This window comes from Ylistrum balloti, unplaced genomic scaffold, assembly GCF_031769215.1.
Source record: "Ylistrum balloti isolate Yb309-2 unplaced genomic scaffold, AGI_CSIRO_Ybal_v1 Utg370242, whole genome shotgun sequence".
Classification (NCBI taxonomy): domain Eukaryota; kingdom Metazoa; phylum Mollusca; class Bivalvia; order Pectinida; family Pectinidae; genus Ylistrum; species Ylistrum balloti.
This window is the reverse complement of record NW_026782196.1, coordinates 2,456,314-2,470,348: the sequence shown is the minus strand read 5'-3', so window position 1 is coordinate 2,470,348 and position 14,035 is coordinate 2,456,314. Positions and strand designations below refer to the sequence as shown.

Below are 14,035 nucleotides of genomic sequence, written 5' to 3'. Positions count from 1 at the left end.
AAAATTAAATGTGAGTATGTGAGACAAGGTTTCTCCTGATGAACCATACACCCCCAGAAGCCAATGATGTGAATAACATTTGAAAACATCTGCCCTTTACTCATACACAATGGAGCCAGGTGTAAAGTCAAGAAACAATAATGAAGGAATGACCACAGGTGGTCACCTCATTCTTTTGTGGGAAATCTGTTTCCTTACACTGGAGACACTGAAGTATATGTACACATACCTATCACCGAGCTGAAATCTCACCTAGAAAAATGATCCTGGTCTGTATAGTCATTCTGTGGTCTGGCCAGACTGACATTAATGTCTATATACCGTCACAGTCAATATCTGTATTCATCTGTTGTCCAGAACAACTCACATTCATCCTAATCCCTGTCCTTCCTGTTACAATCATTTTAACAGGGCCATTGAGTTAGAAAAATGTTAAAATTTAACTCTGGAGGTCTTTGTGAATGAGTGTTGACTGTACATAGTAGATCTGGTTACAAAGTAGTTCTGAAACTGTATAACATATAACCAGGTGGATTTTTGAGAGAACATTTTGGAAAATGTACACATGTTGGTAATACTATCAGTCATAGTGTTCTTTGAAACCTAATTTCTACTTCTTCAGGGGTCACATCAGTTTGGCAATAGTTTTCAGTAACAAACCACAAAACATCAAAGTTGATATATTTGTAAATGGTTTGCATTAAGAAAAAAGAACATTCAACATTAAAGTCATATTTTATAACAAATTCCTTTTTTAAAAAAATTGATTTTTTTTTTTTTTAATCTGTTGTAATCATCCCAAGCTAATTCTTGTGAAGTGATGATGACGTTCCAAGTTCAGGTTGGTATATAATTTTCACATCTCAAACTAGTAACATGTTTACCACAAAATAACACCAAGATAAGTAAGTAGCTCAACATGCTTAACATAATCCATGTTAAATGACATTTTACTTCAAAAGATTTTTCATGAAAACAAAATTATGTTTATTGTGAAGAGATAAGAATAAAATAAAACACATGTATCATATAGATTTTAGAAACAATGAGCTTTTGTACAGATTTCCAGTTGAAATATTGAGCTAGAATTCATAAAATTAAAAGTCCAAATCAGTCTTAAAAATTGCGCTGTAAGTCATTGACAATATATCTGTCCAGTATAAAAATGAATCTAATTAATTCAATTATCTGTGCTATCGGTACTGATCTCTACCACTAAGTCAATTGTCTGTAGATTTCAATTATTGTTGATGCCGTGCTGAGGTGTACAAGCACTGGTACTCACACCTCTTGGTAAAACCAGTGTGGTCTAAAACATTGCAGTCCTGTAATACACCACCTGTATATTGACTATTAAGTGATATTTTACTCACACTTACAAATACATAATTCTGTATGACAGTATACACTACACTGTTGATGGGACTTATAGTATCACAGACTTGATATCCTCCCAACATCTACGCCACTATTTTTAGCTGGTGATTGATTTTTTTTGTGTGGCTGTGTTGGAGAACAGCCTCCATGCTAGGCTTGACTGTACACACAAGACAAATAAATCTCTGGTTCTCACCAATTCACACAGAATCACATTGCCGGATGGAATGAGTCTAGTTATTGATCATGATGATGGAGATGCATTTGTTTGAATATCTTCCAAAGACAGCACTGTCTAAATTTTTACCGTTCACAATTATAAATATGTTAACACAATTGTATGTGGGGACATTTTATATCAATATTCAGTTAAACAGCCAATACAAAGATGATAAAAAATAACTAAGTTTAAAAAATGTTTGTTATCAAGGTGTGTTTAATTGCTGTTTAAATTTCCGTATGGAGTTAAGAATTACGTGTGTGTTAGCCAGTTTTGTGTGTGTAAGATTCTGGCGGTAGTTGACTTGGTACACAAAGACCTGCACGTTAGCCATCTGCCCTTGACACTGTTAAAGCAGGAAGTTTTTGTTTGCTTCTTCTTTACAAAATGTTTATAGCTGTGGCTTGATTAGCACTGTAACTAGGAGTTGTGATTGCCATGGTAACCATGTTACCACCGTAATTATTTAACAGTGTTTCTCATTTTCATGTTTTATTTGGACTCGCATATTCTACCTGTGAGTTTTAAATACTGTAGAATGATTCAAATAAAAGTGTGGTAAATGACGGTGTGATTAAATACAATGGAGTTTGTGTTTTATTAGTAATGATATGACTGTTCGCAAGGCGGTAACAAACAGTATCGTTTACAGTTCGTACACAGGATCCAGATTTAAATTCCAACCTTTTTTTTTCTTTAAAGTATTTATGAGATGAGTAAGTTTTGATGATGGCAGGTGATTCATACAGGTTCACAATGCACTGTGGTCATCGTACATGAATCTATATACTTCTTTGATAACCCCTTGTTTGGCCTCCTCCTACTCCCAATGATAAGGCATGTCTGTGGAAAAGATGGAGGTCTGACCCAGATTAGCTGGAGTAGAGGGAGCTGCGGAGGTTCAACACAGGGACTAGGGGGATATTGGTGGGTGTTTTAATTGCTGTGGTGTTTTATGGAGATACGTTTATCAATAGTGCATATACAAATAATGCAGGCATTGTGCACTGTCATCTTTAAACAGATACATGAATATAGTAAAATGCCATTTGAAATCTATTAATGGACTTGTTATCTCATTTGTACTGTGTCGATCAGGATAACTTTCCATAAATATTTACAATGAAAATATTCCTACAGCTTGACATTTGAATTTGACCTTTAACCTCTTACCTAGTAAAAGCATATCTAATTGCATGTAGTATAACTGTTAACACTGGAGAGTTTGATTATACTAACATCAGTTTATATTCCTTTCTTAAGGTTTAATACTTTCTCAAAAAAAAAGAATTTCTCCACATACAAAACTTTGGAACAATAATTCATTGTGTTGATTAATGACACATAAAAACATATTCCTAAGAACTGAATTACAAAACTTAAGGATACCATATGACAGAGAATAAACCCTAACACAAAACATGTGACCTGTCACTAAAATGGATGAAATGATTTTTACTAGAAAAACAAAAAGATAAAAAGAAAACAAATAAGGAAAAATGAGATAGTAAAATACCATTTGATATTGATAATTTACATTTCTCTCTTTTGTCGTTAATTTAAAGAAAAACATTCTTTTATGTGATGATTTTATCATAGAGCAGTACTATATAACCTTTTCATGTTGAATATCAAACTGTTTTTTGTTGATAAATTTTGTGTCTGATTATAGATATGCATTAACTTTCTCATCATATATTGGTTCTTTATGATATACAAAATGTAAAATTTGAGAAAGATTAAAAAAGAAATCCTCAGAATTTGGTCAGGACATTGCATTGTTTGTTTATCTTGATAAGTTAATGATTAAAAAAAGACCAAATCGATTTCATTTTCAAATGATTGGATTACAGGTTGTTGTGATACTCCTGACATTTTGCATGATTTAATATACTAGACAGCCATCTAATTTGATTCTATTTAATGTCGTTTAGCTTTGATCTCAATACCTGAAACATATAAGAAGTAGATGTAGCTCTTATTGGTTGTTTCCATGACAATTGATTTTTGTAGGAATCCAAAAGATGGATGCTTCAGCTCACCATGTTGATACAGATAACCAGCATTCTTTTGAAGTGTCTGATCTAGAAAAACTTATATTAAAGGTAATGTGCATATTGAAAATGTTTCTAGATTTTTTGAGACATTTATTCCTGTCAAAATAAAGTGTGATGTTATATTAATTCACCCAAAAGCATGGGCCTTAATTTCTGTGTGTTTTTTTTTTTTTTTTTTGAAAAAAATACAGTTTCATGAAAACTGATTTTGTGGACAAATAAGGCTTAATAGATATACTTATGTTCATTCCAACAAATTGTGGATGTACAAATTCATGGATTTAGAGTACCCACAATGTCCCGGAAAATAAATGCCCCACAAAAAGCAATGATGCTACAGTAATCTTGTTGACAAGAGGTTTGTTCTTCAGAAAGCAAGAAAGTAATCATTAGAATCTTTAAGCTGTAAGTTAATTGTACATTAGTTCTGTTAGAATGTGTTAGTCTTCCACAGTATTTAAAGTCTATGATTAACTTTATCATGCCTACCGTCATCTCAGAAAAAATGGGTGTGTTACATGGTGGAATTGGTAAGCTATGTGTTGAATGTCTGTGTGTTTAGTTTGAAATAAATATATATCCAAGATATGATAAGATGATTTTGTTGATTTGAAGTTTCTCATTTCTATTTCAACTGATCAGTCATTATAATGCTATTTCTGATCCCAGGCTACCAAAGACTTGGAAGCCATTGATAAACAGCGAAGAGAAGAGTTCAAAACTTATGAAATGGCAAAAGAACATGAGCGACAAGAAAAATTACATAATATGACGGAAGAGGAACGGAAAAAGGAAGAAGAACACTATGAAGAAATGCAGAAAAAGCATAAAGACCACCCAAAACTTCACCACCCTGTGAGTATGATGGTAGTATCTCAGGAACTGAGAAACTACATGGTAGACATGATGTCATTGAATTGTTGTTGTAAGTTCATTCCATTGTTATGACAGGGGACTTCCTCTCATATCAGTATCATTATGGATACACATGTAAAAGAATAAGAGAAATAATTGCTGCCTATTCTAGTGATCACTCCAAGTCTCATCAACATACCACATCAGAATCTACTAAAACTTCATATAATTCTTTTCAACCAGAAGAGCTGGCTTAGGAATGCATGTAAGATCTGTAGTTCAAAAGTCAAGAACAGCTTAAGATATTAGATTTAAGGTAAATTCAGCCAATCAGAATCAATATATATTTTACCTCTTAACCTTAAAATGCTGATTTGTGGCTGATTTGCAAGTAAAGGTCATTGTTACTTTATCAATAAAAAGGTGAATTGGTTGCATTGCTGTGACTGCCTGGCCAACCATTTTCACAGCTTTCCGGAATAAGCTTCAGTTCTTAAGGTCAAAAGTTTACATTTCTATCAATCCAGCAAAACTATATCAGTATCAGTAAACAAGTCCTGTTAATGTTTTTATCTGGTATTTCATCAGTGACTAAGGACTAATTGTATTGTTTTATTTTTACCATTCTGATCTTATATCTTGGAATTCATTTACACTGAACAAAAATATACATTTATAAAGAACATAACTTGGATTTGGACCCAAGACGCCTGATCTCTGAACTCTAACTACCTGAGTAATCTAATTACTAGTTGTCAGGTAGCAAGTATGTGCCTCATTCTGTTATCTCTTTTCTTTTTGAGTCCTTATATGGGCTTGAAATAAGGGCTTGGAACAGATGCTTCCCTTGACATTACAGCTGGAGAGATAAGTGACATAACAGTAGATGTAAATAGACTCTGTTAAATTAGTGAACAAAATATTAGTACCACAGTATCAGAAGAGATGGAAAAAACAGGAATAAGCTAGGATTCAAACTTGAAACCTCTGAATTCTGAAAATGATCTTTATAGTATTCATTTAGACAAGTTCCATTACAATAATACCACATCTTAATTTTTGTTTTTCAACTCATCTTTTCAGGGAAGTAAAAAACAACTGGAGGATGTATGGGAGAATACTGACCATCTCGACCCTGACTCATTTGAACCAAGGACTTTCTTTAAATTCCACGGTAAGCACCAGTCTCGTATGATGTCACGTATCGTTAATGATAATTTCTGGCGAGACAATGATTGAAGAACATTGTTGGCAAATAGCAGGTTATGGTTAATATTCACAGTCAGACGAGTCTAACAAATTCCTGAGGTTGTGTTGTAAAGGGTGTGGCAGAATCAAAAATTAATTTAATTAAGATACTCTTGTTTATATTTTGTTTTTGTGATGTACATTTACATTATTGTAGGTTACTGGTCTTCTGGATTGATGTACATTTGTACATTTACATTATTGTAGGTTACTGGTCTTCTGGATTGATGTACATTTGTATTTACATTATTGTAGGTTACTGGTCTTCTGGATTGATGTACATTTGTACATTTACATTATTGTAGGTTACTGGTCTTCTGGATTGATGTACAATTGTACATTTACATTATTGTAGGTTACTTGTCTTCTGGAGTGATGTACATTTGTACATTTACATTATTGTAGGGGACTGGTCTTATGGATTGATGTACATTTACATTATTGTAGGTTACTGGTCTTCTGGATTGATGTACATTTGTACATTTACATTATTGTAGGTTACTGGTCTTCTGGATTGATGTACATTTACATTATTGTAGGTTACTGGTCTTCTGGATTGATGTACATTTGTACATTTACATTATTGTAGGTTACTTGTCTTCTGGATTGATGTACAATTGTACATTTACATTATTGTAGGGGACTGGTCTTATGGATTGATGTACATTTACATTATTGTAGGTTACTGGTCTTCTGGATTGATGTACATTTGTACATTTACATTATTGTAGGTTACTGGTCTTCTGGATTGATGTACATTTGTACATTTACATTATTGTAGGTTACTGGTCTTCTGGATTGATGTACATTTGTACATTTATTGTAGGTTACTGGTCTTCTGGATTGATGTACATTTACTGGTCTTCTGGATTGATGTACATTTACATTATTGTAGGGGACTGGTCTTCTGGATTGATGTACATTTACATTATTGTAGGTTACTGGTCTTCTGGATTGATGTACATTTACATTATTGTAGGTTACTGGTCTTCTGGATTGATGTACATTTACATTATTGTAGGTTACTTGTCTTCTGGAGTGATGTACATTTACATTTACATTATTGTAGGTTACTGGTCTTCTGGATTTTGTACATTTACATTATTGTAGGTTACTGGTCTTCTGGATTGATGTACATTTACATTATTGTAGGTTACTGGTCTTCTGGATTGATGTACATTTGTACATTTACATTGTAGGTTACTGGTCTTCTGGATTGATGTACATTTACATTATTGTAGGTTACTGGTCTTCTGGATTGATGTACATTTACATTATTGTAGGTTACTGGTCTTCTGGATTGATGTACATTTGTACATTTACATTATTGTAGGTTACTGGTCTTCTGGATTGATGTACATTTGTACATTTACATTATTGTAGGTTACTGGTCTTCTGGATTGATGTACATTTGTACATTTACATTATTGTAGGTTACTGGTCTTCTGGATTGATGTACATTTGTACATTTACATTATTGTAGGTTACTGGTCTTCTGGATTGATGTACAATTGTACATTTACATTATTGTAGGTTACTTGTCTTCTGGATTGATGTACATTTACATTATTGTAGGTTACTGGTCTTATGGATTGATGTACATTTACATTATTGTAGGTTACTGGTTTTCTGGATTGATGTACATTTACATTATTGTAGGTTACTGGTCTTATGGATTGATGTACATTTACATTATTGTAGGTTACTGGTCTTCTGGATTGATGTACATTTACATTATTGTAGGTTACTGGTCTTCTGGATTGATGTACATTTACATTATTGTAGGTTACTGGTCTTCTGGATTGATGTACATTTACGTTATTGAAGGTTAACGGTCCTCTTGTCTCTTTGTGATGAGGCAGCTGTACTGTATACTGCTATAGTATCATTTATCTCCCCAGTTACACCTACATGTGTCAGTTCCATGTGTATTCCCAGAATGCCCTGTACAGGAAGTCATAATGTTACATGAGGGATTAGCATGCCATTACCAGGACAATGCAGTGTACATATGAAACATTTGTTATATGACCTCGCTATCACCCTATTCAAGATTCAAATGCCTGCGTCATTACCAGAACAATTATTGATTGGATTTTGTTTGGAGGCCTAGGAGGATGTAGAGCAGTTAATTTGTATATCATATTGTCAGCATCAAATTTAACATTTGTATCATTAGTATTCAACTGTAAACTCATTTTCATCTGACCACGGAATATATAAACCCCATTGATAAATATGGTAACACTTAGAAATTTTATTTTCATCACACAATGATTAATGTGAATAATGCATAGTACTTATACAGAAGGGTATAATTCTTTGTGGTAACCTGAACAAAGAAAAGTGAAAGTCTCAAAATTGATGTCTTTTGCTCATTACTAGTAAACATAGCAGTCTTAAACTAACACCTTTAATGAACAACTGTGTATATGATAATACTAAAGAATGAAATAAGCAAGAGCATGTTTGATGTTGGAAAATAAAAAGGAGATATCTATTAATATACCCTCTACTCTGGTGCTTGTAAGATTTCCATGGAAGTACTATCTACATGGGAGGTGCCTATAAATATACTATCTCACTGATTCAGATTGGATCTTCTTTTTTTAAGACAAAAGGCCTAGATACCTTATTTGTCTTAAGGCCATTATGTCCTATAAGGTACTTGGGAGGTGTCTATTACCTTAGTGTGGTAATTGGGAAATATCTATTACCTTAGTGTGGTACTTGGGATATATCTATTACCTTAGTGTGGTACTTGGGAGATGTCTATTACCTTAGTGTGGTACTTGGGAGATGTCTATTACCTTAGTGTGGTACTTGGGAGATGTCTATTACCTTAGTGTGGTACTTGGGATATATCTATTACCTTAGTGTGGTACTTGGGAGGTGTCTATTACCTTAGTGTGGTACTTGGGAGATGTCTATTACCTTAGTGTGGTACTTGGGAGATGTCTATTACCTTAGTGTGGTACTTGGGAGATATCTATTACCTTAGTGTGGTACTTGGGAGATGTCTATTACCTTAGTGTGGTACTTGGGATATATCTATTACCTTAGTGTGGTACTTGGGAGATATCTATTACCTTAGTGTGGTACTTGGGATATATCTATTACCTTAGTGTGGTACTTGGGAGATGTCTATTACCTTAGTGTGGTACTTGGGATATATCTATTACCTTAGTGTGGTACTTGGGATATATCTATTACCTTTGTGTGGTAATTGGGAAATATCTATTACCTTAGTGTGGTACTTGGGATATATCTATTACCTTAGTGTGGTACTTGGGAGATGTCTATTACCTTAGTGTGGTACTTGGGATATATCTATTACCTTAGTGTGGTACTTGGGAGATATCTATTACCTTAGTGTGGTACTTGGGATATATCTATTACCTTAGTGTGGTACTTGGGATATATCTATTACCTTAGTGTGGTACTTGGGAGATATCTATTACCTTAGTGTGGTACTTGGGATATATCTATTACCTTAGTGTGGTACTTGGGAGATATCTATTACCTTAGTGTGGTAATTGGGATATATCTATTACCTTAGTGTGGTACTTGGGAGATATCTATTACCTTATATTACCTTAGTGTTGTACTTGGGATATATCTATTACCTTAGTGTGGTAATTGGGATATATCTATTACCTTAGTGTGGTACTTGGGAGATATCTATTACCTTAGTGTGGTACTTGGGATATATCTATTACCTTAGTGTGGTACTTGGGAGATATCTATTACCTTAGTGTGGTACTTGGGAGATATCTATTACCATAGTGTGGTACTTGGGAGATATCTATTACCTTAGTGTGGTACTTGGGAGATATCTATTACCTTAGTGTGGTACTTGGGAGGTGTCTATTACCTTAGTGTGGTACTTGGGAGATGTCTATTACCTTAGTGTGGTACTTGGGAGATGTCTATTACCTTAGTGTGGTACTTGGGAGATGTCTATTACCTTAGTGTGGTACTTGGGAGATGTCTATTACCTTAGTGTGGTACTTGGGAGATATCTATTACCTTAGTGTGGTACTTGGGAGATATCTATTACCTTAGTGTGGTACTTGGGAGATATCTATTACCTTAGTGTGGTACTTGGGAGATATATCTATTACCTTAGTGTGGTACTTGGGAGGTGTCTATTACCTTAGTGTGGTATTTGGGATATATCTATTACCTTAGTGTGGTACTTGGGAGATGTCTATTACCTTAGTGTGGTACTTGGGAGATATCTATTACCTTAGTGTGGTACTTGGAAGATATCTATTACCTTAGTGTGGTACTTGGGAGATATCTATTACCTTAGTGTGGTACTTGGGATATATATGAAAATTTACTGGCTAATGAGGTATATTTTATTTGAATGGTCAGGCAATCTGCCCATGATAAGCAATTGAAAATTTATTTTTCTGATCTGATATATTTTTCCATTCCTAGATATTGATGGAAACGGTTTCTTGGATGAAGATGAGGTGGAAGCGCTCTTCCAGAAGGAGGTAAACTATATATCACATTGTCTTACGTTGGTTGATGGTTCAGTGTAATGTCAGTAAATATTGCTGAGCAGATTGTCATTGTGTTACTCCCAATGATATATTTAAGGATTTGTTTTCACCATTCATGTGAGGTCATAAAAACATTTGGTTTCTGGAATTAGTCTATGAATCATGCTACAGCAGGAAATATGATAACTGCTAATGGACATTTGTGAAGTTGCCTTTCTAGAATTATATGAATTTAAAATAAAACATTATGTGGACTATTAATATATCCCACTCAAAAAGCATCTACCTATCAATTTGACTCAGGTTTTGATTCAGTTCCCTTTTAACACCAGGGAGTTAAAAAGCTGAAATTAAATGTTTAATTATTTTACGTTGTAGCTTGATCGTGTGTATGATGAAAATGCACCCGAGGATGACATGAACGAAAGGTTTGAGGAGATGGCACGAATGCGGGAACATGTTGTCAATGAAATTGATTCTAACAAGGACAAGTTGGTGTCCCTTGACGAGTTCCTGACTTACACCCATGGCGAGGACTTCAAAAAGGATGAGGGATGGGAGGTAAAGAGAACACACTAAAACTAGATTTACTGATATGATGAGTGGTATATTGATAACAAGGGGTAAGGGAACAAAGGAGAGGTCAGAGGTAGAAATGATGGACAGTGTTGGGGAGGTAAGGAGATCACACTAAAACTAGATCAATGGATGAATGGTATATTGATAGTAAGGGATAATGGATTTGAAAGCATTTATTTTGTAAAGTATTTTTTCACTTACATTGGTTATTTTTCAAAACCGAAGATCAAAACAAAATAAATAGGAGCTTTAGTGAATTTTTTTTTTTTTTTTTGTAACTTTTGAAAAATATCAAGCAAGAATGGATGAAATACCATATATAACAATCATGAATTGTTTGACCAATTTGTACCACAATAAAACATCGAATTGACCTGTTCTGCACCAAGGTGTGTTATTGATACCAGTTAAGGCAAAGTAATAGGACCTGTAGTGAAATGCTGCTAATCAATTTTGAAAACTGTCAATTTCATAAATATTTGAAAATATTAAAATTTATTATAAATTATAAAAAGATTAAAAAATTGATTATCTTAAAATCAATAAATTAATAGAAATCCATGTTAAAATAAAATTATTACAAAAGCAATTGTGAATTACTCATAACTTGTTATACACCTGATTGACATAGATAAAATTTGTTTACTTGTTTGTTGTAGACGTTAGATGAACAAGACCCATATACTGATGAAGAATTCCAGGAGTATGAGAAGATGCTTAGAGAAGAGGAGGAGTTGAGGAGGAGACAGGGATCCTTTGATGGACATGCTCAGCCTGGAGTTGTGGTAAGTTAAGGTAGTGGGAAAATAGACACCTTGCATTGAAAGTAATCCTTACGAAAACATAAAAATAAAACTATCAAAATATTTTATTTGTGGTACTATGTTATGTAAAACATCAGAATTTTGCAAACATTTCTATATATGACATGTTTTGTGTTACAATGTTACATTTATATAACTATGACATTGGTGTATTGTGTTGCTATGTTACAGTTGTATATCTATGACATTGGTGTATTGTGTTGCTATGTTACAGTTGTATATCTATGACATTGGTGTATTATGTTGCTATGGTACAGTTATATAACTATGATATTGGTGTATTGTGTTGCTATGTTACAGTTGTATATCTATGACATTAGTGTTGCTATGTTACAGTTATATAACTATGACATTGGTGTATTATGTTGCTATGGTACAGTTATATAACTTTGACATTGGTGTATTGTGTTGCTATGTTACAGTTGTATATCTATCACATTAGTGTTGCTATGTTACAGTTGTATATCTATCACATTAGTGTTGCTATGTTACAGTTGTATAACTATGCCATTGGTGTATTATGTTGCTATGTTACAGTTATATAACTATGACATTAGTATATTGTGTTGCTATAGTAAAGTTGTATAACTATGACATTGGTGTATTGTGTTGCTATGTTACAGTTGTATATCTATCACATTAGTGTTGCTATGTTACAGTTGTATAACTATGCCATTGGTGTATTATGTTGCTATGGTACAGTTATATAACTATGACATTAGTATATTGTGTTGCTATAGTAAAGTTGTATAACTATGACATTGGTGTATTGTGTTGCTATGTTACAGTTGTATATCTATGGCATTAGTGTTGCTATGTTACAGTTGTATAACTATGACATTGGTATATTGTGTTGCTATGGTATAGTTGAGTAACTATGACATTAGTGTATTATGTTGCTATGGTCCAGTTGTATAACCATGACATTGGTATATTGCTTTGCTATAGTAAAGTTGTATAAATATGACATTGGTATATTGTGTTGCTATGGTATAATTGTGTAACTATGACATTAGTGTATTGTGTTGCTATGGTACAGTTGTATAACCATGACATTGGTATATTATGTTGCTATGTTGCAGTTGTATATCTATGACATAAGTGTTGCTATGTTACAGTTATATAACTATGACATTGGTGTATTGTGTTGCTATGTTACAGTTGTATATCTATGACATTAGTGTTGCTATGTTACAGTTATATAACTATGACATTGGTATATTGTGTTGCTATGGTACAATTGTGTATCTATGACATTGGTGTTGCTATGTTACAGTTGTATATCTATAACATTGTTGTATTGTGTTGCTATGTTACAGTTGTATAAATATGACATGGTGTATTGTGTTGCTATGTTACAGTTATACATCTATGACATTAGTGTTGCTATGGTACAAACGTTTGTAACTATAAAGTGTTATATGTTCATTTAGATGCATCCACCACAACACCCCAATGTTCAGGAAATGGAGATGCCACAACAGGTTCAGCATCTACAACAACAGCAACACATTCAAGGAATGCCACAACAGGGTATACCACAACAACATATTCAAGGAATGCCACAACAGGGTATACCACAACAACACATTCAAGGGATGCCACAACAGGGAATGCCACAGCAACACATTCAAGGAATGCCACAGCAGGTTCAGCATCTACAACAACAACAACACATTCAAGGAATGCCACAGCAGGGAATGCCACAGCAGGGAATGCCACAGCAGGTTGAGCATCTACAACAACAGCAACACATGCAAGGAATGCCACAGCAGGGAATGCCACAGCAACAACAACAACAGCAGCAGCAACAACCAGTCCAGGGATTGCCACAGCAGGTAGCTGCACATATGGAGGCATCAAAACAAGCACAACAGGGTTTACCAGCTGATGTAGGTAAAGCCATTGATAATTTTCAACAACAAGCCAACATAATGATGAACCAAGCACAACAACAGGCAAACCAGTTTCAGGGAAAGAAGGAACATGAACAGCAAGCACAAGCAGCTGCTGGTGGACAACCTGTAGTGGGGGCAGGTCAGGCACCTGTACAGGTAAGATAGTGTAACAAATCATTCAACACAGAATAAAAGATAGGAGAGCTGTTTACATTCAGGAAAAATAGTTTAAATGGTTTGACAGGGTTTGGGACTGTACGTAATCAGATGTAGGACAGATCTTCTGACACTATGATGAGGTTCAGGGACATAGTTCCTAGTGATAACAAATTGTGTAACAGGCGCAACAATTTTTGATGACATTTGTAGAACTGTAGGACATCTAATGCTAATTCATAAGACATAGGGGACTTAGGTTGGTTGGTTGACAAGTTTTCTGTCTCCCCGACTCCTCCCGTGTCTG

The 14,035-nt window shown here is 34.2% G+C and overlaps 1 protein-coding gene across 2 annotated transcripts in view; it reads left to right on the top strand.

The window, feature by feature from the left end:
- LOC132552228 (nucleobindin-2-like) overlaps positions 1-14,035 on the top strand; it is a 32,882-nt gene that overhangs the window by 16,700 nt on the left and 2,147 nt on the right. For both annotated transcript variants that reach the window (XM_060216374.1, XM_060216373.1), the window contains exons 5-11: positions 3,611-3,702; positions 4,324-4,509; positions 5,593-5,683; positions 10,204-10,262; positions 10,650-10,832; positions 11,510-11,635; positions 13,108-13,728. In XM_060216374.1, the coding sequence (XP_060072357.1) occupies positions 3,611-3,702; positions 4,324-4,509; positions 5,593-5,683; positions 10,204-10,262; positions 10,650-10,832; positions 11,510-11,635; positions 13,108-13,728 (1,358 nt within the window). The remainder of the gene's footprint in view (positions 1-3,610; positions 3,703-4,323; positions 4,510-5,592; positions 5,684-10,203; positions 10,263-10,649; positions 10,833-11,509; positions 11,636-13,107; positions 13,729-14,035) is intronic.